Source organism: Felis catus, chromosome D1, assembly GCF_018350175.1.
Source record: "Felis catus isolate Fca126 chromosome D1, F.catus_Fca126_mat1.0, whole genome shotgun sequence".
NCBI classification, from domain to species: domain Eukaryota; kingdom Metazoa; phylum Chordata; class Mammalia; order Carnivora; family Felidae; genus Felis; species Felis catus.
In genome coordinates this window covers 9844027-9871749 of record NC_058377.1, presented here as the reverse complement: position 1 = coordinate 9871749, position 27723 = coordinate 9844027, and the positions used below count along the sequence as shown (strand labels likewise).

Here is a 27723-nt window from a genome sequence, read left to right as displayed (position 1 = left end):
TGAGCAAAATGTCCCTGGTTACCACTTTTCCTACGTTCTGGATACAGGGAGTTGAGGAATCATCATATAGGGAAGGAATATGATGTTTATAGTGTTAGTATTTTGGACAGAGACCACATTATCGCTGTTTATGTTACATGGTTAGTTTTACTCTGATAATCACAGTAATTAAAATTTCAGAGGCGCCTGGGTGGCTCAGTCAGTTGAGTGTCCGGCTCAGGTCATGATCCCAGGGTTGCAGGGTTGCAGGATTGAGCCCCGCATCCTGCTCTGCATTGATGGTGGAGCCCACTTGGGATTCCCTCCCCCTCCCCCTTTCCCTCCCCCTCACTCTCCCTCCCCCTCTCCCTCCCCCTCTCCCTCCCCACACTTGCTGTCTCTTAAAAAAAAATTCAGCTGGGGAGAAGGACAAGTGATCACTTTTAGGGCAGCGACTGTGTTCAGTGTTTTTCTTCCAGAGCCCGCCAGTATCTGGCAGCAGTTAAGCACGTAACTATTTGTAGAATGTCGAACGAACGAATACCTGAATATTTTTTGAGAAAGCTACTAATACCTGTCCACTTGCAGCTAACATTGGTGCATTTTGTGTCCCCCTCTCCCCCAGACTTCCATTATTGTCAGATCACAGCAGGTGGGATGTAATTTCTCTTTTCTTAGACCCTTGGATGTATATTACTGATTTTGGCATATTTAGTTTACAAAGCGCACCCTGTGCATGTCTGTGGGATCATATATATTTTAAAAAATTTGAAGTGTCTCGTTCTTCAGAATGGATGCCAGAGGTATCTGTGTATAGCTAAATAGGGTCAGGTGAAGTCATGTTGTCATCTGTTTTTCCTGTGACTCCCACGTGCTGCTGAGGGTCATCTTCTCTTCTTCACTGGTGACTGTCATGGGTCACCTGTCCGGAGTAGAAAGCGGCAGTGCCTAACTGCTGAAGACTGAAAGTACTGTCCAGAAGGGGGGGTGGGGGTGATGTTTCTTTTAACCTCTGCTCCCTTCAGACCTGTGCAGCTGGCAAAGGTGGGTAGCTCTGTGGTGCGGGAGTCTGGAAGCAGGGCGGGTGGTGGTGAGTTTGGCGGACTCACACCTGTCTGGCGGGGGAGACGTGCAGCAGTTGGGAACGCTGTCCACATCCACAACTTCTTGTTAGTATCATGTTGCCTTGTTACTTATCACCTTACGTGTAAAGATTTTTATATCACGTAGTCAATTTGTAAAATTCTTCCAAGACTTTATATGTGGCCTGGCTTGTGGACCATGGTGAATGTAAAGTTAAGCCACAATAATTAAGATCCAAGAAAAATCCATTACCTAGAGTGAAGAGGTTGTCTTTGAAAGCTGGCGTGGTAATCAAAGTGTATGCTAACACCTGTTAACAGTCTGTGATCATAAAGCTCTTTTATTCAGTCACCATTTTCAAAGCACTGCAATTTTATATTCACTGTCTTTATTTAAAGTACACAGTCACTGGTCAGTAACTTCTTAGTCGCCAGAGAAATTAAAAAACCTGTAAACATGCAGACCCCACAAGGGAGGCACTAGGAAAGCAGACGTCACCTGGCACTGTCCCGCATGCCGCAGAGTCCCACAGGGCTGGGCGTGTGTCCCTCCGCCCGTTGCCAGGGAGAACAGAATTGGGACAGCCGGGGTGATTCCACCTGTGACTCTGTGCTGGGGCCACTTCCCCTGGAGGCCTGTGCCTGCTCCCTTCTCCCTCTTCTGCTTTCTCCCATCATCCCAGAAATTCTTTCTTTAATTGGGAAGCTCTCTATTTGTCGATGTCAATTTCTTCATCCTTAAGGATTTATTATATCAACCAGGAAGGAAAAAAATGAGAACTGTTATTATGGACAGGTATTTTCGTGGGTAGCTTATTTTTCACAAGTGATCTAGATGCTGCTCGGCGCTCCGTCCACGATGCGTTTTTCCAGCACGTCTGCAGTGTCGGGTCTGGCTCCTGGCTACCCCTACCCTCTTCTCTCCCACCTAGCAGGGCTTGGGCCATCTCATGTACGATTTCTTTCTTTATGATTGTTGTCTAATAAGATAGTCTCAGAATTTGTAAATCACATTCCATGCTATTTTTTTCTGGCTGGTTCATGCTTTCAGCTTATTTGGAAACCTGTTTTTTTTTTTTGTTTTTTTTTTTTTTTAGCTTTTGGGTCATTTTGATGTAATGTAAATAGACCATCTTGATTTCTGAACTTTGGAGATACATATTAATGGAATCTTCTGTATCTATAGGGTGTGGAGTTCTTTGACGAAAAGCTGAATTCTTTATGTATGGCCTGGCTTGTGGACCATGGTGAGTAAGTTAAACACAGATTACTATGGAAGGCCTGTGTGTTTGTGTACATCCATTTTGTTCATAGGTTTCCTTTTTTGAAAGGAATCCTAATCTGATCAGACATTTAGCCTTACCTCTGTAGGGATGAAGAAAGGCTTCAGTTAGAGTCTAGTTAGCTCCCCTTGAACACGAGCTTGACGTTTTTATTTTCTGCCAATTTCTTGTTATCTTAAATTTTATCTTCTTCATTAAACAATCTCTGCCCTGTTTCATAGATATTCTGTTATGTTATTTTCAAACTATCTTTTTTAACCCTACACTCCTAACTTGTCCCAAGGGCTTTTGGTCGAACATGGTACTCTAGTTTTCGGCTCCTATAGATCCGGTGGGGTAGGGATTGGAATCTGATGAAAGGCCCAGGGGGTAGAAGTGGCTGCTTGGCTTCTTTGAGGTGACCTAGGTAGGAGGTATTCAGGGGCGGGGTCTCGGAGTGGAAGACATCAGCTGTGACTTGGGGGGGGGGTGGGCACCCGGATTTCCGCTTTTGACGAGAGGTAAGCTTATTGTTCCCTGGCAGCTGGTGACGCCTCGAGCTCAGGCAGGTCAGGTGGAGCACCTGTTTTAGAGAATAGGTTTTGAAATAACTTATCTTCTCTGTGTATTCGTAACATCATTCAGCAATCACAGAATCCTTTTCTTCTCAGCGCCACAAACTCACTGAAAGCTCGTGCTGCTGCATATCAAAATATCAAGGCAGTGGATGTTTTCTGTGAAACCACCTTACACGTTGACTCTTTGCTAAGGTCTCAGGTGCATGTATCTCCTCTGGTCTGCTAGGCAGCGATGCGGGGGAGGGGTGCCCTCTCTACCCATGACATTCACAGCTAGGCCACATGTCCAGGCCTGGCAGCTTCAGTGTGGCCTGACACCTGTTCATATGAGGGCTCTGGGGGCTTATAAAATAAGCAACTTTGGTTGCATATTTTGGTGGATGTGATAGGCATCTTGTTTCAGTACCATAGCATCTCATATGTCCTGTATGTACTCAGGATCTCTGCTCATCTGCAGTGCTTCTGCCTGGGTATTTGGAAGGAGGGGGAAGCTTGTGTCCACTTGTATGTGGAAGTGGTTGCTCTAAGGGCATGTTTCAGTCATGTGGGAGGTTAAATAGCTACGAGAGTGAAGAGGAGGGTGTGAAGGAAATGTGCAAATCTTGTGAAAGCATACACAAGTAATTTTAGCGTTTTCAACCTAAATGTGAAGACTATTTTCTTGTCCTCTAAGGTTACCTTTTTATGGCTAATTTATTTTTTTCTTTTTCTTTTAATTTCTTTTATTTTATTATTATTATTATTATTTTTTTTTTTTTTAGCATTTATTGGTTTTTGAGACAGAGAGAGACAAAGCATGAACGGGGGAGGGTCAGAGAGAGGGAGACACAGAATCCGAAACAGGCTCCAGGCTCTGAGCTGTTAGCACAGAGCCCGACGCAGGGCTTGAACTCACGGACTGAGAGATCATGAGCTGGGCCGAAGTCGGCCGCTTAACCGACTGAGCCACCCAGGTGCCCTTATTTTTTTATTTTTAAATGAAACTTAAGCTTGGTAAATCGTAGGAAAGAAATTTCTCTCCTTTTTGAAAGAAAATGTTTATTTCTCATAGATATTTAATGTTAGTGGAAAGACACATCCCAGGAGGTCATTCGGTACTTTTTTTTCAAAGCTTGCATTCTAAATTCTGAGGAATTTTTTTTTTTTTTTTTTATTAAAAAAAATTTTTTTTTTCAACGTTTATTTATTTTTGGGACAGAGAGAGACAGAGCATGAACAGGGGAGGGGCAGAGAGAGAGGGAGACACAGAATCGGAAACAGGCTCCAGGCTCCGAGCCATCAGCCCAGAGCCCGACGCGGGGCTCGAACTCATGGACCGCAAGATCGTGACCTGGCTGAAGTCGCATGCTTAACCGACTGCACCACCCAGGCGCCCCGGAACTTTTTTTTTTTTTAAATTATTTTTACTGTTTATTTTTTAGAGAGAGGGGGAGAGAGAGAGAGAGACACAGTGCCAGCAGGGGAGGGGCAGAGAGAGGGAGAGACAGGATCTGAAGCAGGCTCTAGGCTCTAAGCTGTCAGCACAGAGCCCGACCCGGGGGTCGAACCCACGAACCGTGAGATGATGACATGAGCCGAAGTCGGATCTTAACTGACTGAGCCACCCAGGTGCCCCAGTTCTGAGGAACTTTTAAAGTCCTAATGTTCCACAGAGAATTGACTTCCTGACATCCTTTCCATGTAAGATTGTACTGTCTGTGCAAGTCAGTTATTCTTTTCTCAGTGCTCAGATTTTTTCCCTCCCAGTTGGGGAGTAAGAGGGACCCTTGGCCCTTTTTTTCTGCAGCGGCACACTAAGCTAAACTTAAGGCATTGTAAGCTAAACAATGCTAAACTTAAGGCATTGTAAGCGTTCTTTGAATCAATGAAATGTCAGCTCTGTAGTTGTTCTGTATGTAATTAATCACATGGGATTTTGTTGTTTGCTTTTGTTCTGCATTTTAGACTAACTGCTATGTAGTGATCACTGTTCAGTTACATTTTTGAAGCTTTTTTCCTGCTTACTAAACTACTGCAAGAATATTGTGAAAGTCCAGAGTAGTATAAAGGAGAAAGGGTCATCACTTTTTCTGAGGTTGAGTGAACAGTATTGATCAGGGGGAGGGATCTAGAAGGGGAATGGATTTCTTACAGAAGGGGGCAGGCATCAGAGTGAGCACATGGAGGGTGTTAGGCATTCAGAGGGACCCTTGAGGGGAAGGGGAGAGAGACGAAACCAGGAGAGCCAACTGGCAGAACTCTGGCATGGTTTGCGTTCTTTTGGCACAAAATTCAGAGGAGCCAGGACCATCGCGGGAGTCTGCCAGGTCCCGTTGAGTACCGCCGAGGTCAGGGCCCAGGCTGAGTGTGTGCGCCGTCTCTGCTTACTCCAGCAGTGAGGTCCCTTCCTATGGTAATGGCGTGATGATGAGAAGGATGTCGAGCAAATTGAACAGAATCAGACAAGACACAGATGCTCTTGGTGGTTCCACCGTAGCGGGGGAGACGGGGAGGGGGTTGTGCGAAACGCGAAGGCTCTGAATGTGGAGGGAATTCGGGTCTTGGGGCGCGGGTAGAAAAGTTGGCTTGAGTGCGCTCCACGAATGCTTCTGGCTGTCACTGACAGGTTGCTTCTCCCATAGACCTTGGTCAGGTTTCATATTGGTAATAAATTATGTACTTTCTTGGCTGCGCGGTCCTTCCTGTTGGCCTCAGTTGGCACTGCCTGAGGATCTGCTCACTGGGAAGAGTTGGGTGTTTTCTGTCCAGAAGCCTCACATAAATCTTCCAGGGCTGGGGCTGTGGCTTGGATGGCTACCCTTGCCTGTCCCATTACCCAGGAGGGTTAGGCCTGCCTAGGGAAAGAAGTAGAATAAGGAGTGCGTGCCCCCTGCCCTGGACTCGTTATCTGAGCCCCAGTGTGGCATCCTCCGGGACCTGCGAAATGCAGTAGCACCAGACCTGACTTTGGTCAGTGCTGGGCGCAGCAGCGAGTTGTTGAGGAGGTAGTAGCTCAGGCCTGATCATCTAGATTGACGGTGTCCTCGATAAATGATCTTACAGGGAATTCTTAGACGTTAAAGCGGGCGGTCATTCACAGAAGACATTGACATGCTGTTGCACCATCAACATTTTAAGGGCAGAGAGGCAGGTCGTCGGAGGTTTTCATTTGCTGTCATGCAGGGGGCCACACTGGCCTCTAAGCGACCTCCTTGCTGGCCTTGTCTCCCCAGCTGTTGTTGTCGCTGCTGGAATAATCTTGCTTAAATACCATAGTGGTCATCAGGTTACAACTTTGCCTTAAAAACTCAGCGTTTTTCTTACAGGGTCTAAATTTAGCTCTCCAGGTGCTGTGTGTTCCAGGTCCCCCCTGACTCTCCGACCTGATGGCTTGCTGAGTGCCGTTAGTCTCCTTTGTACCCTGGGTCCATTTGTGCCCACCAGGAATTCCTCCCTCCTCTCTCTGCTTACACAAATCCTCCTCAGTCTTTGAGGTCCAGAGCAAGTCGTCTTTTCCCTGACGCTTCCCAGACCTCCCTGTTCTTTTTTCTCTCCACTCTGGTACAGCCCTCAGGACCTTTGCTACACACTTTCATTCTTTGTCAGGGTCCGTCTTCCACCACGTGACTTGTCGGCCCGCGTTAGCTTACGTGTCTGATAGAGCACGTGATCTTTGAGGGGAGGGAGCCTCTGTTTTCTTTCCGGATCACCTGGCACATAGTAGGCACTAGAACGAGCTGCCTACCTCCTTTGTCTTGGACATAGGGCACATCTGTAAACTATGATAAGACCAAGTCAGTATATCATGAGTCACGTCTGAGCATGTTTGCCAGTGTAGTACAACTAAATTGGGAGTGTTGGGAGGGTTTGGTTTTTGGTCCCCTTGGCTGACGATGTGAGCAAACGGGGCTGTGCTCCTGACGTAAGTTTTATGACCGTGTGCTCTGCGCCTCTGCTGCCAGTGTATGCTATCCGCGAAGCCGCCACCAACAACCTCATGAAGCTCGTTCAGAAGTTCGGAACAGAGTGGGCCCAGAACACCATCGTTCCCAGAGTGTTAGTCATGGCGAACGATCCCAATTACTTGCACAGGATGACCACCTTATTCTGCATTAACGTGAGTCTTCCGCAGGATTATTGCTAAGCTCAGGCGGTAAGCAGATTTTTGGGGCTGTCGTTCGGAATTCTGAACAATCTGTTTCTTATACCGATTAACTTGGACGGTTGACGAGAGAAAACATCCGTTTTTAAATTCATGGTAAAATGTGCAGGAGTCCGGTCAGCCGGGAATTCCGGTTTAACCGAGTTTTCCAATGCTCCTTTGTATCCTGCATTCAGAGGTGCAAACGAGAAACCTTTTCCTGCAGGTCAGTTACTTTCTTATTAAACGTTAATTTGTTGTCTCAGATTTGGGGATATTTAAATACATGAGAAAGTGTTTTAAGTGCGCTCTCTTAATTCTTTTTCTAGGCGCTGTCTGAAGCCTGCGGTCAGGAAATAACCACGAAGCACATGCTGCCTGTTGTACTGAAAATGGCAGGAGACCAAGTGGCGAACGTCCGTTTCAATGTAGCCAAATCCCTTCAGAAAATTGGACCAGTTCTGAACACTGAGTAAGACTTGAGTATTACTCTGGTTTAAGAAGTAGATTTAAATTTTTACCCTCTCGTGGGGAGTTAGAGCAAAAATTAAGGTCAGTGATTTTCCCTTTACCTGAGATAGGGGTTTGTGTAAAGATGATCATTTAACAACCGTGTCTGAAGTGTTCACTCCGACTTCTACATTGAAGCTACTGTATGATTTGTATGCTATTGATTGCAACAGCAGATCGTTGTCTGAAGCTATTGAGGATTTTTGCGATTACCTAGTTAGTATCCAGAAATTGCCTAAAGAATTAACTTTTTAAAAATTTTAAACTTTCAAAATTACCATAGAACGTGTATATCCTAGAGCCTTTCTGTGGCTCAGAGGACTGCCTTTCACAGACAATCCTGTTGGATTTCAGTGCTTTGCGGGAGGAAGTGAAGCCAGTACTGCAGAAGTTGGGCCAGGATGAAGACGTGGATGTCAAGTACTTCGCACAGGAAGCTATAAGTGGTAGGCCTTTCTGTTTCCGTCCTGCACCTCGGGCTTTGGCTGCGGGGGTGGGCATGAGCGAGGTGGGCAGGCCATGGTGAAGGGGAGCGGAGGGCCGAGAGCGTCTACAACGCCTGGGCCCCTGGCCCCTGTAGAACCTTTTTGGCCCACCGCTGAGCAGGCCATTTTCTTAGTCCCAGGGATCGGGCTGGGCGGACTAGGATTCTCACTGGTAAGAACAGTTTGTTGTCTGGATTATAATGGTTTTAAAGTTTAACTTGATGAGCCTGGCAGAGTAAAGAAACTGACCACGGTGAGAAGTTAACCATGTCATGCTTTTGGGTCATTGTTGGCATAGTGAACATTCACATAGATAGTTCATGAACTTTCTGTGCCACTAACTTGATTCTGTTTGGAATTTTCCAGTGCTTGCATTGGCATAATGAGGAACAGGAGGGAAAAGACTTTACTAAATTCTTATCACAGATTTCTAGTCAATATGTTCTTATGCTGGGTGGACACAGAGTGGAAAACCTTCAAGACTTCATCCAAGCAAATGGCAACAACTTACAAGAGATCCAATTTCAGTGACTTGATTCTTTCTGAAGACGAAATGGGATTGTCTGTCTCTTCACTTTTGGGATAATTACATTTAACGCATTCTTCTTGTTTGTGACCAGTTCCTGACCCTTGGTCGGTCATTTCTTGATTGTCTCCTAATGATTATCCTGCACCATCGGGGCTCCCGCACGCTTGCTGTTTGTTTGGTCAGGCCCCGGCCACTTACTGTCTCCAAACACGTCTGGATGGGTTTGGACCCAGACAAGGAGTGGAGTGATTCTCTTGATGTTTACATGTATCTATGTGTGTCTCCCTCCATGATTCCAAAGTTAAATGTACATGATTTGGAATACCTTATTTTATAAACACTCTGGGAGCTACACTGAGATGTCACCTAGTGAAAGCCACATATTCCTGGATACTGATGGTCTGCGTTAGTGTCTCCCTTGAAAGGGGAGTGTGGAAGCTCAGGGTTCACGTAGAGGTTGTCTTGGGGTTTATTTGCTTGATTTTTGCTGTAATCATGTCCTTCGGAAACCTGAAACACAGATGCCTCTTGCTGCTGGTGGGGTGTTGGAAGCTGACTGAATTTCAGTGGCTCACCATGGCAACTGCATTCAAACACCGCTCCTTCGTTCCCTCCCCCCACCTCCTTTCCTGGTCTCTCCACCAGAAGCTTAAAACTTAGTGCCTCCTAACAAGCAGTCGTTTTACTGCTTCGTTGTAAGATTGCCCTTTGTGTGTCTGCTGAGTGGAGAAACCACTGGTCGGCTTCTGGGAGGGATTCCTGCTCTCTGGCTGGCTCCGCTTTCAGCTCTGCTGACATCTAGTCCTCGCTGCCTTGTGCCGCCGGTAGCTACCAACTGAAGCTTCCTTCCTAACGTCTTGGTGTGGGTGACGCTGGAGACTTACCGTTTGAAATGTTTGTGTTTGTACTTTACGGTAAAACCTCGTTAATTTCTCCTGGAATTTAAGGTAATGAGCCAAGCCGAAGGGTTTGCTGAAGCAAATTAATACTATGTCAGGAAACCCATAGTATCTGAACTACTTAAATCTTTTTAAAAAGCTCTCTTTAAAAAGCCCCCTTTATCCAATTGATAGCCAGTTGATATGCCAATTACTGATCACTCTTTTCAGTTTTATTAAAAAAACTTCCATGAGGATCGTTACGGGTTATACCTTTTTTTAGATGTATTCATTTTACTCTAGGTCCCTGAAATACTTATGTATTTCACCGAGAATATTGATACTTTTTCTTTGAGATTTCAAACTCGCCTTGTCCTAATAATTTTAATTAATGACGTTTCATTGTAGCTTATGTTTTGCTCCTCGTATGTTGCTGTGTGGTTTGCTTGTTTCCGTTTGGGTTTTTGAATTGTTTTCTTTCACTCACAACCTTGTGTAAACCCAGCGAGCCCTGTCTTGCTCCGTGAAGGTGAAGACTTACTATAAAGGTCTGCACATGAAACCATTATGTAAAAAGCCAAGTTGGACCAAATGCTTCCAGGTTTGTCATACCTTAGATAAACAGAACCTGACTCAGTATCGGCCTGCATTTGAAACTGCCAGCTACCTTCTAGGAAGTTTCTGTTTTATAACTTTTTGGGCCAAGGATTAAATCTATTGCTATGCAAAAAATTTTCCTGCATTCTCATTTTAATGTCTTTACTGTTACGCTGTAAACACTTTAATTTTAGTTTGATGGTTCTTCTTGTTCTCTGCAGGCTGTGTTCCACTTGGTGAATTGCATATTTGAGAGGCTATTGTCTCGGATTCTTGATTCTTGAAACAAAGTCACACAGCTATTGCTTTACTCTTTGGTTGGGAATGCCATTGGTTTGGGGACAGACTTTTAAATGCCTTTTAGACTTTAAGTGTACTCCTGGGGAGCCCTGAGCACTGGCCTCTCCCTCCCAAGACTGGTCAAGAGGAGACAGAAGCCCTTGATTTCTCAAGCATGGGTCTGGGAGCTAAGCAGGGCTCTGTCATTTTGGGTGACCCCGTAGGGACTTGATTGACTTTGATTAAGCGATAGGGAATCCCTTCTGTTACTCAGGGTTGCTGTTCTCTGGCTCATAACTGGTCATATTGGCCATGGATTACTTTTCTTATCTTGATTTCATTAGAATGTCAGCTCCAGAAGCTCTGGAAAGGCAGGGATTTTTGTCTATTTTTTTGTCTTCTCCTGTATTGCCAGCACCTAGATCAGTGTCTGGCCTAACTAGAAGGTGCTCAATAAAAACATGTTGAATGAATTTCTAAAACCTGTCCTCTGATGTGTTGCGTGCGAAGAACGTGTTGTCGAAGGTACCAGACTGCGTCTCCTTCTCCCGCAGGCCCAGGAAGGACTGTACCACTCTTACGCGAGGGTTGGACCCCCCTTCCTCAGGCCCCACTTTGGCAGCGGCCCCGCTGGGGTTTGCGTGATGGCCCCCAGTGTACGTTGCCGGGCAGGAGCGTAGTTTTTGTCCTGCCCCCTTGGCGTCCGTTCAGTCAGGGAGGAGAGTGGAGCAGAGACAGAACAGGCTTATGCCAGCATAGCGGTCCCCTCAACCACGGGATTCATCTGTGTGTTTCTTCCCACGTTTGTGTGGCTTCCCCGTCACAGGATCAAGAGGCCAGATCCTGTTTCTCTGTGCTGCTGCGAAGACAGCAACCTGAGGACGCGTCCTGTTTCATGAGAACGAACAGCTCAGTGTGTGGTTTTTGACAAGGGCTTGTTGCAGTGATGGCCCTTGGCTCATGGAGGTGCCACGGCTTGGCCACTGGGCTGCGGGGCCCCGGGGTCTTTGCTGGACGGCTCGTCCTGATCAGCACAGCGGCCCGACCTTTGAGCTGTCTGGTCCAGGCCTCCAGGGTGCTCACTCAGACCTTCGGGGGAAACGGACGTGTCATTCCTGACGCAGAGGGGAGCCGCAGCGGTGCGTCCTCGGTGCGGCGTTACCCGTCACCGTGTGGCCGTGGAGTGGATAGTCGATGCTTTCCTGGAGCACTCACGTGCCGGTGGCCCCCCAGGGACGGTGGGGCAGGGCCGCCAAACTCGCTGGGTGCGCGGCCCGCTTTCTTGCCTTGTACTGGGCTTGTGACGCTCTGGTCCCCAGCCCCGTGCTCTTCTCTTGAAGCCGCCTCCATCCGCTCTGCCTGGAGCCCAGAGAGCAGGAGCCGCCGCCTCAGTTTGAGGATGAAGTGCTTGTGCGCCGGTATGGGATTGTCTCCCTGGGATTTGTGTCACCGCCGCCATCTAGGGCCTTGCCCCTCTCTCCCGGTCACTCCTGTGGCGCCGGGCCTTTTTATGCCTACAGTGGTCCCACTCTTCCCCGTTCGCCTCCATGAGCCTCCTGATTCCAGGAAACTACATAATGTTCGGTTGAGACGGCAGTCTTCTGGAGGACGGAGTTGACTCGCTGGGTAGTGAAGCCGACTCCTTCCCTTCTCCAAGTCTCTGAAGCTGACCCTCCCACTTCTGAGAGGAGCCTGGTTTTTTCTGTCCGGCCGGGGCTGTGCAGGCAGTGACCGCCGTGTGGGGGAGCACCCAGCTCGCACTCTAAGACCCCGTGGGGTGGCGCTCGGTGGCCCTTGAGGGACGGGCACCTTCAGTGAGGTTCTGCGGTGCTTCCTGGGCCCGGGTCCCCGGGGCCGTAGCAGTGCTGGGGCAGCTGGGGGCGGGGGGGGGGGGGAGGTCCTGGCTGGGACGTGCTGGCGGGCGGGGGCCCAGGGCCGGTTATGGGACTGCTGTCTGTGTCTCCAGTGGTGGCCCAGAGGCTGAGGAAGCCAGACTTTCCTGCGAAGGACAGTGAGGAGCCCAGCGCTCCTGGGGCCGACAAGAACCGCTTCCTGAGAGCCAGAGGGCCCGAAGAGGACCCAGGAAAGGTAAGCGCCATGGACACCTGGGCTGCAGGTGCGCGTGCAGGGTGGCCAGCGTGGCGTGGTGCTGCAGCAGGGGGACGCAGAGTGGTACCTTTAATTCTCTTCGGGAGACTGATTTTTCCGGCCAACGGAGTGTGGTTTTAAAGCCTGTTGCCCTCCTCCTTGTCCTTCCTTCTGAGGGGCGGGGTGGGCTCTCCAGAGCTCTGGGGCTCCCGTGGCCACAGGCCTCCCGGCCGCCCTCCCCGGCAGAGGCAGCGAGGCTCACACAGAGGACGGGGTGGTTGGTGGAGTCGCCTCGGGAGATGCGGGTTGTTCCCCCTCCCGTCAGAGACTGGTGGCCATTCTCACTTGCTACGGCTCCTCTCAGGCGGTTCTCTCCATTCAAGGGAAGCACCATGTCTGTCGCTTGCACTGTGACGGGGCCCCAAGCCCCGTTTGATGTCTGTCTAGGGGAGGTATACGGGAATTTTCAACTTGAGAGTAACTAACTGCTCATTAATCGAAGCTGGTGCCAGCGCCTGCTCTGGGGCTTTTTGTTGGGAGCGTGGTGTATGGCTCACAAATCCAGCTGACTTGGAACAACACGGGTTGGGGTGCTGACCCCGCCCCCTCGGCCCTGCACAGTTGAAACTCCACATAGAACTTTGGACCCTCCAAACGTAGCTACTGATAGCCTTCTGTTGACCGGAAGCCTTGCCGACGACACCAGCAGTCGACGAACACGTATTTTGTGTGTATGTGTATTATTTCTTACAGCCAGGTCTGCTAGAGAGGAGAACGCGTATTAAAACCCTAAGAAAGGGAACTACACTCACACTGGATTTAGGGGAAACCCTGCGTGTAAGTGGACCCGCGCGGTGCCCACCCCGTGTGTCGGGGCAGAGGCCTCAGCCACCCGCTCTTGAGCTCCGGCTGTGTGTGGTGGGTGGGGCACACGTCGGCCTCCTCATGCCTGCTGTGGTGGGTTTGCTTGGGGAACATTCTGACGTGGAAAGCTTGCCTTCCGAATCTCCCTGGCTTCTCTCTCGTTCTAAGTAGACTGAGGCCATGAGAATTTGGTCCTGTTGTCCAGGCCCCGAACTACGGTCCTTCACCGTAGAGTGTTCTCCATTTCCTGTGGGCTGGAGCTGCCAGGCATTCCTGGTTCGGGCAGCTGCCCCCCACCCCCTGCCCCGCCCTGCCCTGCCAAGCTGTCGTGGTGGTGGCCGCACCCCGGGCTGCGCTGGGGGACAGTGTTGCTCACAGCTGCAGCTGGCCGCGGGGCCCTGACATGCGCCTGAATGCTCGGCCCTTTGTGTCTCACGGAACTTGGCCTTTGGGAAGATGCCTTCACCGAAGGGGCAGGACTGAGTCACATATTTTTAGGCCTATGCCACAGCCTTGCTTGGGAAGAAAGGTGTTAGGTGTTTTCCTACAAAGTCAGGGGCAACTGGCCGTGCCACTAAATAAATGTAGCGCGCACGTCTGACCCGAGCGTGGGACGCTGGAGGCGACCTCGCCGTGGCCGACCTGCTCGGCTAAGTCGGCAGCCCCGCGATGGCCGCGTTAGCTGTCGTTCCTTGAACTTCGGGCCTTGCGAACTGTGCGGACTCTCCTTCAGTCTTCACGGCCCTAAACGGGAGATGCCGTTGGCTCCGTTTGTCAGCGGGTTGTGAGCCTCCCCCCAAGTCCTGTCTACTTCGGGGTCTCCTGGCATTGGAGGCTGCTGAGGCTGCAGATCACTGAACCCAGAAATACCCCCTGCCTTCCCTGCGTTCGTTTCTCTGAAGGAAAATGACCTGAGGGTGAGATGGAAGGAACTGAGTGTTGCCAGGCAGAGCCCTGCGTGTCAGGGGCCGGCAGCCAAGTGAGTGATCCAGGAAGTCATCCAACGCAAGCCAGAAATTGTTCTTAACCCCTCCCTCACCGTCCGTGCCACTGGCCGCCCGGGTCAGCCTCGGGGCCTGGTGGGAGCCGTGGGGCATCCCTGTCGCCTGGGCCAGGGGAGGGGAGCCCGAGGCCAGAGCCGGTTCGGTTCCTCTGGTCGCAGGGTGCCCGCTCGGCCCCGCGCCTGCAGAGCAGATGTCTGTGCTGGACGTCACCCGTGCCCCCTCCGCGCAGGACCCGCCGGGGAACAGCGTGGCCGCCTCGAGCTCCCGGCCCACCCCAGGTGTGCTCAGCTGCCTGGTCGTCGTGGCAGTGGCGGCGGCCGGGCCGTCCCCCTCCTGCCGGGCAGGGCTTCCCTCCAGGACGCTCTGCGGTCGCCCTGCGGTTGCCCTGTGGTGATGGGGCTGCCCTCCGTCAGGCGAGGGTTAACACAGGATTTGTTTATTGAATCACAAAGTAGCCGTCACATGATTTTAATCAAAACACCATTTCCCTGACAACAGTGATGTCAGTCTTGTTATTGCAGGAAGGAGCAGCTGTGAGGGACATTCGGTCTCCACGCGGCCGGGTTTGGAGACTCAAATCCAGGGAGGCATCCGTAGATAATGGTTGCGGGCGCCGACACGTCGAATCCTCTTCCTCCGCTCCCCTTGGTCTAGCAGTCCGTCCGGCACAGATCCCTCCTCCTGCACCCCTTTCTCCTTCCGCTCCTGTTTCCACTTGTGGTTTTCCCAGCTTTCCTGATTTCCCCCAGACTTCGCGTCATCGGGGCCCCGAGGACCTCTGGCCTCTGGCCTGTCTTCCGTGCTCGAACTGGGCAGCTCTGGCTAGCCTGAGGTGGGGCCACCGGGCAGCTCAGTTGTCTGGGCTCTTGGGGCCAACCTCCTGCCTGTTCTGTCCTCATTTCCCCCCCCCCCCCCCCCCCCCCCCGCCCAAGAGCTGCCTGGGGGTCTCCTGGGCCATCTCAGGAGCTCAGCTCTGGATGCCTGGAGGGAAGAGGCCCGGAGAGGTTGCCGGAGGCCTGGGCGTGGAGGACGCACGCTGGAGGCTGGAGCTCAGGAGGCCGGTTGGAGCTCTGGCCTCTTCCTGGCACCATCCCCACTGCTGGAGCTTGGGGCCGTCTGCCCCTCTGCCCAGGGGCTTGGTCTGAAAGTTGCAGGTGGATGACAAAGGCCTTCTTCTGGGTGGGATGTGGCTTCTCGTGGATGCTCTTCCGGCTGTGGGACCTGTGGCTGGTGCTGCCCAGAACTCATGACCGAGAGTGGAGGAATCCAGGAACCAAAGTTCTCGGTTCTCAGCCTGGAGCAGGTGCTCAGAATTGGGCAGCCACCCTCGGCCAGTGCCGAGGTCTCCCAGGTGTCCCACGCCCATGTGGGAGTCTGCTGTTGGGGGGTGAGGAGCTCAGCGAGAGCAAGACGGGTGGAGGGGAGACTGTATGACAAGCTGTTGAGGGGCTTTCTGCTTGGAGGGCCCGGCCCCCCTTGACCCTCACAGTAAAGCTAGGAGTTAAATCAGCTGGTGCGTGTCCCCGAGTTAGTCCTGGGAACAACGAGCCTTTGCCATGATGCGCTCAGGACCCTGGCGGGGCTGGCAGTGGTGTCTTGCCACCTCCCACGCTGTCTCTGGCACTGTCCGATGTCCCCTATCCCCGGCAGGCGCCGCTCTGCCTGGAGGGCCTTTCTGGTCGGGGGTGGGGACTCCAGCAGGTGAGCCTGGGGAAGCGAAGCCCTGTTCTCCTGGCCGGGCCCTTCGGTCCCTGGGGCCTCTCTGCTGGCACAACGACCCTGCCCAACATGTGGGCTTCTCTCGTGACTCCAGGACAGCTCCAGTGGGTCTCATGCTGAGGAGGTGCCTGAGACTTCAGGGTCCCTTGCATGGTGTGCTTCTAGGAAAGGCCTCGGGGCCTCCTCCTCCATTCAGCTGGGCCCCACTCGCAGCTGCGCAGTGGCCCTGGCACAGTAACGGACTCAGTCCTGAGGGTCGGCACCCTCAGACCCGTCCCCTTACGGCATCTCAGGCCTCATTATTTCCTCCTCCTCTTTGAGGAGCAAGGAGAGATTGAGTCGGAAACTCTCAAAGCCTCCCTGATGCGGAGCTTGACCGGACTCTGCCTGCGAAGGAGCACGGGCGTGGGGTGCGAGGCCTTCCGTGCCTGGGCAGGGCCCAGACGTGTGGCGATGGTGGCGTGCTGGTGAGTGGACTGCAGACACCGTGTCCCTCTGCAAGTGCAGGCAGTGTTGGTGAGTCCCAGCCCCCACCGGGCCTGGCAGAGACCCCGGGTCTGGGGTTCAGCTCTCCCGAGGGGGCTCTCCCTCCTCCACGTGGGCCAAGACTTTGGCTCGCAAAGGCTGCAGAAGGAAGGGAAGGATGTCCTGGAGAATGTTTAAGTCAGGGGCCCGACTGGCTGGTTTCGGTCACTCTGTGCCAGCAGGTCTGTTATTTTGGCTTGTGCCCCTGGGCTGTTTTTGGCAACACGAGGATGATGGAGAAATTTGGTGGGAAAAGGGATAGTTTGCAAAACGCCATTACTGAAATTGAGTGCTTTCCTTTAAAAAAAAAAAAAAGAGGCAGTTGAACCTCAGGGTCACCAAGTTCTTGGGTTGCCCAACAGGGGTAACAGCTCTCAAGGTCAGGACGGAGCACCTGCATGCGGTGCTGGGGCCGAACAGGTGGGCGCAGAGCGCCGTGCTCTCTTGCTGTGCGTGGCCGCCCCTGCGGACGGCAGGCGATCCCCGCGTGGGAGCTCAGTTCTGCAGCATGGGCTCCGCTGCGACGGTTTGAGTGAAACCAAATCCCCGTTGAACTCCCTGCCGGAAAGGATTTTGCGCTGCCCTTTCACTCGGGGTCTACTCGCGGTGCCTCGCAAAGGGATTCTCCAGCACCGGAGGGCGCCGGGGCGGTGTGCGCGCCAGCAGCGGGCGGAGGGCTCCTCAGGCCAAGAGACGGGCCACTGTGGACTCGCAGCGGGGGCTTGCGGCACCCCACCCCTGCCCCCAGTTGCTCTGCAGCTTGAACTGGGGGAGCCCGAGGCGCCCGCCCCCCTCCTCTGCCGGCCTCCGTCTCGGAGACTCCGGGAGAGCCAGGCAGCGCGGCCCAGGCGGCGGGCTGTGGTCAGCCTGTCCCCGCCAGCCTTCTGCAGTGGCTGACATGGACTCGGGCGATCTCAGAGCAAGGTATTATTTACCCTGCTGACGTCAATGAGAACATATTATCCGCTGTCCTTTTCTGGAGCCTGAAATGGGCACCAGAGCTCAGGGAACACAGCCACCTTCCAGACTTCAAATAAATTCCACTCAAGGCCCGATGAGGTAAAGGCCCCATCTCGTCCGTCTGACATTCAGATCACCCAGGCTCTTAGAAAACAAGTTGTTTTTATTTTAGTTCAATTTTATGTTGGAAACATAAAAACAGTACATTTTCTTCGCAGAAAATTACCCCCTTTAAATTACCATTTGATAACAAAGATCATTTATTAAACTGCATTTTAGGCAATTTTCTAACAGTGAGGGACAGGTTACATTTTGATTTTTTTTTTTTTTCCACATTGGAGCTATTATGATTTGCACTCAAAATACCAAAGCTATTGAACTCACCATTTTTTCTTAGTAACTTAAAAAAAAAGCACACAGAAAAAATAACTACAATTAGATTTTTATCAAAAGGAACTCTTTCACAAAACCAAAGACCAACCCTCCTCCTTTCAGAAATAAGCAAATAATCTTGCCCTTTCCACAAAGTGCAAATATCTCGATCACTTTTATTTCTTAAATTGCAGTCCCCAAAGAGAAGCGGACCTTTTCTTTCTGCTTCTTTTCCCTTCGGAGATCTTGGCCAAGGCGGGTTTCTTTCACCCCTAGTGGGAAGCCATCGCCACTCGCATGGCCTTGGTGGAGATGTTGAACCGGCACACACATCACCCAGCCAGCAGCCGTCCGGGTTTTCACTTGGCTCATGCGACCGTATCCTAGGCTGGGGTCGTGTTTCTCCAGCGTGCTGTTTTGTACTTCCTCTTTCACAGCTCCCCTCTACCCACCCACCCTGCCTCTGTTCAATCAGAGGGGGTTATCTTTTTCATCCCTAAAAGTGTCTAATCAGCACTTGGGTCTGACGGACCTTCCCTGTAAAGAAATGGTAAGGTCCCTCCTCGAGGCCAGGCAGCTTTCCAGATTGTTCTCCAAGGGCCTCCCTGGGGCTGAGCCCCGGGGGGGTGGGGTGAGCAGAGGCTCCGCCGTCAGGGCAGGGTGGGCACTGCCACCATCCATCCACTCCTCCTACTCCTCGAGGAAGTGAGCGTCATGCGACTAGAAGGAACCAGACATGCGGGCTGGGAGTCTGGCCTCCGGTGGTTAAGCGGGCCCTTGAAGGATGCGGGGTCCAGGGCTGTAGCCTGTCCCTGCAGGCGCCTCTTCCCCGAAGCCAGGCGGCTGCCAAGGGGAGAATCTGGTTGCAGGGCCAGAGCCCCCTTCAGCTGCTACTTTGCTAAGATGGGGCTCTGTTGGTGGGCTCGCTAGGATAGTCCAATGCTACCGCGGTGGGGGTGGTGGGGGAAGAGCCTGCGCGAGGAGCTGGAAAACCCCAGAGCCTGTCCTGGCCCCTCCCGCCCGGGCTCTGCTCGCTCGGTCAGGTCACCTCAACTTTGAAGAGCCTTGGTTTCCTCAGCTGTGGGAGGTGAGCCTGTGTCCAGCTAACTTGATAGACTGGTTGTGAAATGTGTGTGGATTAACGTACACACGTTCTCACGCAGGGGAGCCGAGGGCCGGGGTGGGAACCGGCAGGGCTCCCGGCTGCGGGGTGGGGTGTGAGCGGGAGGCTCCGTGTGGGGGTAGGACACCTGCCTGCGCCCCCACCCCTTCCGGGCCACCGGCCGAGCAGGGCCACACCACTGCGCCTGGCAGAGGACGTACGTCCATGAAAAAAAGGTTTTTGTCTAGTTCAGAAACACAGCTGACGCTGCTCTTGTCTTTCACCCTTCTGAAGTTGTTTTGGGAAGTTTCTGTAGACTTAACACGGTGATCAAAGATTCCTGCCCATACAGTGACTCCAACTCACGACCTGTTCTCCAGTTTTTACCTTTGATGTCTAGGTACAGAGAGAGAGCGCGGCTCGGGCGGCTTCGGAAGAGGCAGTAGAGATGGCCCGGTTTAGGGGTACAGATGTGGCCAAGGTAAGCCCCCACACGGGTCCGAGGACACGCTGTACGGGCTCTAGAGGAGGAGGAATGTGAAAGAGATCTGGAGTAGGATATCCTCTAAACCAAAAGGGTGCTTACGTGTAACTGTTGACAGAAGCTCTTAAACGTGATCCATGGACTCGCGCGGCGACCCCTGTACTTAAGTCCCACGGCCTAGAGATGGGGAGGACCCCGCCCAGGAAACCACTCATCTGATGTATCCACTTCCCTGAGCTGGTGGCCCTTCCCCGTGGTTTCTGGTTGGCCCCCCAGGCACCCCCTGGCTGCATACACCCGCTTCTTCCCGATTCCGGGTGCCCCCTGCTCCCCCCTGAGGTGCTAATGACAGCGTGGGGACAGAGGGGGAGAGGCCTGGGGGGGGTGGTGGGAGAGTGGCTCGTTTCCTCCCCAGAAGGGCACACGCCCTGTCCCACCTGACTCAGGAAACAGCCTAAGTCCCCAGCCGGGCTTGAGTTCTGAGGAACAGAGGGAGTCTGACTTTCTCTTTCCGAGGGGGAGGAAGAGTTTGGTACAGGGTCCTTGGTGCCAGGTCTTAGTCCTCCTCCGTGGGCCCCAGACGTTAAGTGGATAGCGGAGACGGGGCGCTGCCGAGAACCTTCTGCCCCGTTCTCAAGATACCGCGAGGGCAGTGCCCGCTGTGGGGGGGTGGTGGTCAGTGTAGCCCCCCAGGGCCTTTAAAAGGGAGGATTTCTGTTGTGGTAACACGGCGTACTTGCCTTACAGGGACCAGCATATCAGTTGCATGTAAATCCCAGAGACACACTTGCCCAGCTGGAAATTGCAGACCTAGTGCATTTCTCCCAAAGCAGAGACTGATACCCCTGGATTAAAAAAGAACATAAAAAATAAAAGTACCACGCGTATTGCACTTTTTGCCGAATGACATTTTTACCTCACGTTCATCTCACCAAAGTCTCTTCAGAGGAGCCTGGTTTACAAGACAATAAAGCTAATGATTACTATACAGTAGTGCACACACTGCTAACGTGAAACAGACTGGAAAGAGGATTTCAAAGAAGCCTCACAAACAGAGCAATACGAAGCCGCCTTCGTGTCATCTTAGTGTGTGTGAAAACGCGGAAGCGTACAGAGGTCACTACTTAGGGGACAGATCACACGGGGCTGGGAAAACACTTGACCACCACCAGTCTCCACTCACCAGCTTACATTTCAGTCAAGACGATCGTTGTGGAGTTTATTGATTGCTGCTTGAAATGAGGAAAGCAAACAGGAGCTTACGACACGGGTCCGGCAGAGTGGTTCACGCTGTTCACCGGGGGAGTGCCTCCCAGGCCTGGTGGCTGCTGGGACTGTCCCCCCGGGCTGGCCTCACCTGTCAGCCACAGCTCAGAGGTTTCCCAGGCTCATGGCCCAAGGCCTCTGTGTCCACCTCTAAGTAACATTCTTGCGACCCCAGTTTCAGGCCGGAAGGCATTTTAATTTCACAAATACTACAGCGCTTCTGTAGATTTTGGAAAAAAATCCTTTAGTCTAAAATCAAACCGTGTTTCATAACTGGCTTATTTTGCACACTGAAAACAGGTTAGAGATGGTAACACAAGCATCGCTTAAATGAAACGATGTTCTCTATCTTCTGAAACCATGAATCTGAAGCACGAGGAGGAATAAATAATCCACAGAATGAACAGAATTCATTCCTCCTGGGTTTTCATGAGTTGTGGCCATCAAAAAAACAACAGTCCTCCACCACACCCTCACCCCCCCCCCCCCCCCCCCTTGCAGAGCACCTCCCTGATACCGGGCTAGGGGCTTCTCATCTGCTCGGGCAGACTACACAGAGGAAAGGCAACTTAAAGGTGTTTCTAGATGCAGCATCAGTGTAGTGTCTCTCTTTGTGCTTTGTGACGCTTTATGCTCAGCCCAGTCACCTGCTGCTAGGACAGGCCGGGCTACAGGACAAACGACCGTCTGTCAGGAACGCTGGGTGGTTACTCGCTCCTTCTAGGTACACAATGAACTAGTTGGTGCATCTAGCTTTGACTTCCTCTGATGAGTGAATTGGAAGGGTTAAGGTTACGTTTCGCTAGTCCTAGAACGTGTTTGGCAGATGGTCTGCTAGATGGTTAACACATCTGTGGTTCTGAATATTGCTGTAATACTTGAACATTTCATTACAAGTTAAAACTTTGAAGGAAATGAAGAACGCGATTCCCACATGGTGGAAAACAAACTCCGAAGGGACTTTGGATTCAGCCTTGACATAAATGGAAAACTGTTGGTTTCTACAGAAAAGAAAGAATTAAAGCACGGTCTGGGCAAAAAAGGCACGGCACTACCACTTCACATGGGAGATCGAAGTTCATATTTCTTGTCCTTAGAATTGCTAAGCCCTACATGAAACTGTCCAAATGTACAAAGCTCCATAAACTACTAGCAACATAGAGTATAAAGTCAAAGTAGTGACTACATTTTAAAAGAGCCGCAAGGCCCTCTGAAGACTGACCGCCCAGGAGCAGCGGTCTCCACAGAAGACTCTGCGGGAAGAGCCCGTCCTCCCCTGGCCCAGGGCCGGTGCTCCCCAGTCTCCACTGCGGTGGGTCTCGTGGTTCTACAGGTGACAGAGTAGGAGCCCCAGAAACCTCTAAAAAGGGAGGGGGTGGGGGGAAGTCACTGCTCCGGGTGGAGACGACTGCCAGTATCAAGGCTCAGTCCCGGCTGTCACTCAGCAGCCCCTGAAACAAAGCTCATGTCCCCCTGCTTTGCAGTGGTCTTGGGGACAACCTGTATCAGCAGCTTCAAACTTAGGATTCGGTGACCGAGCACAATTTTCCTTCCTATGCGTCAAATCCCACTACGTATTCTTGACCTGCCTGAACACGATGGGCTGTCGCTTGGCTTCAGTGAAAAATATATTGCATTTTTTTTGTGTTTCGTTTTGCCCAGATCTAATGGCACACAGCTGTTCACCAAGGTTTCCCCCGATAACGAACTGCTGTAGGTCTACAGGAAACCTAGGTCTGGATGTCTCATGACAACATCTGTCAGCGCCTCCCACCAGCGTTTCTCCACTTGATCTAAGGGCACGGGCTTCAGCTCCGACGTGTTCCAGCCCCTCGCCCCACAAGACCGCGGTGAGACAGAGCCAAGAGGAAGCGCTGCGCGCCTGGCCAGGCCCTCTTGATTCCAGTTGGGCAACGTGGTTTTCTCCTTTTGGGAGAGGGCAGGAAAGTAAGCTTGACACTTAAAAGGCTGGAAAAAAAATAGAAATCCACATTCTTCCCTCACTTGACCCGCCTCGCTTCCTGCGCTGAGGTTAATTTACCAGGACGTAGCCCCCGTGCTGTGGATCCACAGCCTCCAGCATCTCACAATCGAAGAGTCCAGGGAACTCGGCGAGAGCCAGGGGGTCGTAGCTGGAGGCGGCCTCCTGCAGTCCTGAGCTCCTGGGACAGTCCTGTGCCGCGAGGCCGCTCTGCGCGGCTCCATCCATGGGGTACTGACAGGGCGGGGGATAGTCCGGCTCAGGGGAGGCCGCCCCCGGCAGCTCGCAAGTCTGATAGGGGAAGCGGAGGGGCGCGGGGGCGGCTCCCGCCTGCGGGGGCGGCGGCGGGGGCGGCGGAGGCGGCTGCTGCTGCTGCTGCTGCAGGTGCACGGGCAGCGCAGGGGCCCGGGGCCCGGGCGAGGAGGGCAGGGGCTGCAGCCGCAGGTCCTCGTACTGGTGGCCGAGGAAGGGGCTGTACTGCATCTGCTCCGGGGCGGGTTCCAGGACGGGGCTCAGGGGCTGGGCCAGGCCGAAGGGCGGGGGCGGCGGCGCCTGCGCAGACGCCTCCTGGCGGGGAAGGGGCGGCGGCGGGAACGGGCTCTCCGCTATCTGCATCTGATTAAAATAGGCCTGCAGCTGAGACTGTTTCTGCAGAAAGAGTCGCTTCTGGTGGAGTCTAAATTGGCAACAGCAAAAGAAAGAAGTTTAAATCTTCCTCAGGGATAGCAATTTTAATATAAATCCAGGATCAGTCATTTGCTTCCGTCCCTCCCGCTTCTGTTGTCCGCGCAGGAAAAAAACGGGACAGGAACCGACTGTTTGGTTTCTTCTACCTCCTACTTTCTGTCCCCCCATCCCGATCCCTCAGTGCTGAAGTGCACACACTTTTTGTCTAAGACTGAGCTTTTCTCCCCGTGAAGCGAGAGGCACCTTTCCCACCTGGGGTGTTTCAAAGTGGGGGTGGGGGGTTCCCCACCCAGCTGGCCTCTGGGGGCAGCTGCAGGTTGACGGATTAGGGTGACTCCTGGTCAGGCGTGAGGGCACGGATTACCACCCGGGGAGATGAAGTATAACCCACTCAAACTGCCTTAGGTCACAGATTCTGAAAGCTTAGGTCTATTCAAACCCGAAAGGGTAAGGAAACAGCACACTTCGGCCGCCGTCTCCTGCCGCCAGTATCCCGGGACACTGGAACATCTAGCTCAGTCATCTCTTCTTGAAACCTATTTTCTACTTAGCAGAGGCAAATGCCATCCCGAGCGGGGAAGGACGACACCTCCAGCGACCTCCCTGTCTCACCTGTGTTCCTGCAGCTGCTGTTCCAGGCTCCGCGGGGCTTCCTTACAATAAAGCTGACAGGTGTTCTGGGCTTTGGACAGAAGGCTGGGCTTCTGGAAGAGCAGAAAAAGAATTAGGAGCACGACACTATGATGTCACCTAGGATGCAGTGACCACGCGGTACGCTTGCCCGGAGTTGCCCAGAGGACGAAGTCAACCGTGTCCTCCAGAATCTGCGCGGGGCAATAAGGGCACAGACACTTCCTCCCTGAGACCCGGGGCGGGGAGCCGGGCGGCCCAGTGGCCCTGCACCAGCAGGCCTGTGTGGTGTCCGCTTGACCAGTGTGGCTTTTCCATTTCTAAGAGTCCTCTAGAACTGTAAGGGTCGTGGAGATTTAAAACTGAAAAGGTTGAGTTAAATGTTGACAGCCAAGATCTTAGTGCCTGCTGAATAAACTGGGATCTTTGTGTATCAATTTTAAAGATTTTCAGGCATTAATGCACAGAACTGATACTAAAATTTTGTTGGCTTGAGATTTCTATTACTCACTACGATGCATAACATTAGGAGCAAAGAAACCGGGTTTCTGACTCCTACCGGTGGCCTGATTCTTGCCTGGAGCCTGAGGACAAATCCTTTTCTGCTGTCAATACAAGCACGAGGCTAAGTCTGAACACGTTTCTAGAAACTACAGATTCAGAGTCCATCTACCAGCCTATAGACAATACAGCATCTCCCCTGAAAAGTCACCAAGCAAAAAAAGGTTTCTGCTGTGCTGCAAAGCAGATTCTGGGCGAGCATAGTGAGCGGCAGTAACAAGGGGAACGTCGCACCTGGAGTCTGTGCTGTAGGTACTGGGCCTCCAGGCTTTGCCGTGGGGACAGCTGAGGACGCACACTGCTGGGGACAGTGGAGACCGTTTTCTGCTGCTGAGAAACTTCCTCCTGAGGAGCAAGGGGGATGGAAATATTTTCAATTCTCCATGTGGGAGAAAGTTTTAGTTCTGCGTTTAAGCACCTTGGCAAATGTCCGACAGGAACTCCAACTCTGTCAGACTTAATACCTAACACATTTTATGTAACTAGTAGGCTGAAGGTTAATCACTTGGCAAAAAGTATCCACGTATCATCTGTAGTAGACGATTACCCAGTCAGTACTGTGGCGAAGGCGCCTGACAGCAACAGGCCAGTACATTCATGTGGCCATTAAATGCTGTAATACCCGTGATGCACCGAAAACAGGCGCAAACTAAAATTTATTGGGTAAACAGCAATATTTTTTGGTATTTTTAGCATAAATAATCCACTTAAAATATTTAATGAAGTGACATCAAAAGTAATGGCATGGGAGCCTGAGTGGTTCAGTCAGTTGAAGCGTTGGACTCTTGGTTTTGGCTGAGGTCATGATCTCAGGGTTGGTGAATTCGAGCCCCACATCAGCCTCTGGGCTGACAGTGCAGAGCCTGCCTCGGATTCTCTCTCCCTCTCTCTCTGCCCTTCCCCTGCTCTCTCACACACACATTTTCTCTCTCTCTCTGTCAAAATAAATAAACTTAAAAAAAAAAAAGCAATGGCCAGAAACTTCACATTCATGTGAGTTACTGTTTTTGTGTGTAGGCGTGGGGGAGGGGAGCTCAAGGGACACTGTAAGAAGTCGTTCATATAACATCTGCCATATGAACCAAACATAGCTTGAGACTCTCTACACTTCCTTAGGGCAGTCGTCACCTGGGCCAGCGGGGGTGGGTCTAGCCTGTCAGTGGCAGGTGGCAGCAACAAGGAAAGGTTCTGGGCTGTGAGTTCTCCAAAACGACCTGTTTGCTCCGGGACTGGAATCGATCTTCTAAATGAAACGACACACCCTTCAGGACACACTCCTGCCTCATCCTCATCGAGCCCCCGTGGGAGGGGCCCGGGGCACCCACCTGAGGGCAAGCGCCAGCAAGGTCCTGGAGCTGGGGTGCCGCTGGGGCCAAGTCCTGGTCTGCCTCTGGCCCTAGCTGTTCATACAGCAGCTGCACTTTGTTCAACTCTAGGATTCCTTTGGTTCTAGCCAGATTCTGAAGATGTTGTCTAAATGCCACAATTCCTGAAAGAAAGAACGATGACCAGACATTGAAATACAACACAAGGCCTTCCAGTGATGAGACATGTGAAACCAACGTAGCCACAAACCCCCTCAAGTCCTGCCACAGGAGAGTTTTATGAGCCCCAGTCACCTTGGGTGAGGGAGGTATCCGACGCCCTGCGGCCCTCTCTGAAGCTCACTGGTGACCTGTTGTGAGCCTCTCGCTTCTGGGAGCTCAAAGCCTGCATGGCTGGGTTGGCAGGTCTCAGGCTGATGAAGGGAGAGGTCATGCGTGGGGACGGCTGATTGGCTAACATGATGTCCTTAAGGGAAGGGTTGTCCTCCAGAAAGTTCAGGTCCCTCTGAACAGACCCCATCTCATACTCAGAGTCCACACTGTCAAGGGAGGGGTTGTCACTCATGGAGAATATTTTCCCTTTAAGAGAAAAAAAAGAAAAAAAAAAAAGACCAAAAGATATATGGCCAGCAGCAAACAGCGCCTTCTTTGAACATGGAATACAAAGCACAACTAGCTTGAGTTTGCACAGCTCCGACATTCTTAGTCTCCAATCTCCACCCAAAACACTCCTCCAGAAACTTTTTCCATGTCAATTTAATCAGCTTCGAATTTAGTGGGGTGTGTGCCCGTAAGATCTCTGACACCCCAGAGATGCCAGAGTCCTTGATGGATTGCACCGCGCTCACGTGAATCTCGGCAGCTGGGGACCGGCTCAGACGTATTTCACTTGACTCTCTGCGGCTGCTGACCAGGCCTACTCCTACAGCCCGCTGAGCCTGCTCCGTAAAGGACTAAGGCGTAGGCAGCATCCTGACTGGTGGGGTCACTGCGATTTCTTGGGAGACGAGCAGGGTTCGGGCTGGGAAGACTCACCCGGCGCCTACTGACAGCCTACCTGAACCAGGCACCACGACCAGCTGATTGGTCACTTCTGACAGAGTGTGCCGTCTCTGCCCACCGCGCGTGGACTGGAACGCGTCGAAGGCCTGGCTGGGGTCTTCCTCAGCCTCCCCCTCCGTCTCCAGCCCCTCGTCGATAGACGTCTCCATCATGTTGCTGGGCAACGACTGGCACCCCTTCCTCACGAGGACGGGAGGCACAGGGTCCAGCAGGCAGCCATTAACCTAAATGTCGGCGTGACAAGAAACTATCAGTTGCTGCTCCGCTGAGACGTCAAAAACAAAAAGACAAAAAAACAAAACAAAAAAACCCAACGAACCACACAGGAAAAAAATGGCAAGACTTGGGGCACTAGAAATTAAGTAAAATATTAAAAATGCACAGATCTGCTGCTCATGACAACATGTACGTGAGGAGTTAGGGCAAGTCAGCTGCGGAGCTCAGAGACAGAAGCCCTTTATGGCCCGAACCGGCACTACCCCCCAGGTTTCTGTTAGTCATCATTATTACAATCAACAGGTTTTTTAGTGGCTTCCAGATGAGCACGGGTCTATTAGCTTGAGGCCTACCAGTTATTATTTTGTTTTAAATAAGGGAAACGATGAGGAGGAGGAAGAGATAAAAAACAAGAAACCTGCATGGCTCATAGCTAAGAAAAAAAGAGTAGTCACTGCCATTCTTTTAATTGTCAACCACAAAAAATTCTGGAAGGTTCTAGATATACTTTTATGTTCATAATTTAAGTGCCTGCCCATTTGATTTAGTCTTTAATTGGTTCTCTGTGCCTGGGGAGT

The 27723-nt window shown here is 52.0% G+C and overlaps 2 protein-coding genes across 10 annotated transcripts in view; one reads left to right on the top strand and one right to left on the bottom strand.

Annotated features, from left to right (window-relative positions):
- PPP2R1B (protein phosphatase 2 scaffold subunit Abeta) overlaps positions 1-20309 on the top strand; it is a 33375-nt gene extending 13066 nt beyond the window's left edge. The window contains exons 11-17 of one of the 4 annotated variants that reach the window (XM_011286439.4): positions 2248-2308; positions 6843-6997; positions 7351-7493; positions 7886-7977; positions 12266-12387; positions 19334-19414; positions 20165-20309. In XM_011286439.4, coding sequence (XP_011284741.3) covers positions 2248-2308; positions 6843-6997; positions 7351-7493; positions 7886-7977; positions 12266-12387; positions 19334-19414; positions 20165-20257 — 747 coding nt within the window. In that variant the 3' untranslated portion in view covers positions 20258-20309. Of the gene's footprint in view, positions 1-2247; positions 2309-6842; positions 6998-7350; positions 7494-7885; positions 7978-8382; positions 10773-12265; positions 12388-19313; positions 19415-20164 lie in introns of those variants that run through there. The other 3 variants (XM_023239087.2, XM_045038272.1, XM_023239089.2) reach the window with 3 other exon arrangements.
- The window catches only part of SIK2 (salt inducible kinase 2), a 123336-nt gene continuing 113217 nt past the window's right edge, over positions 17605-27723 (bottom strand). For 5 of the 6 annotated variants that reach the window (XM_011286338.4, XM_045038269.1, XM_045038270.1 and 2 more), the window contains 6 exons: positions 26925-27153; positions 26162-26446; positions 25868-26031; positions 24777-24887; positions 23964-24055; positions 17605-23340 (listed from right to left, as the gene is read on the bottom strand). In XM_011286338.4, coding sequence (XP_011284640.1) covers positions 22716-23340; positions 23964-24055; positions 24777-24887; positions 25868-26031; positions 26162-26446; positions 26925-27153 — 1506 coding nt within the window. In that variant the 3' untranslated portion in view covers positions 17605-22715. The remainder of the gene's footprint in view (positions 23341-23963; positions 24056-24776; positions 24888-25867; positions 26032-26161; positions 26447-26924; positions 27154-27723) is intronic. The other variant, XR_006585914.1, reaches the window with a different exon arrangement.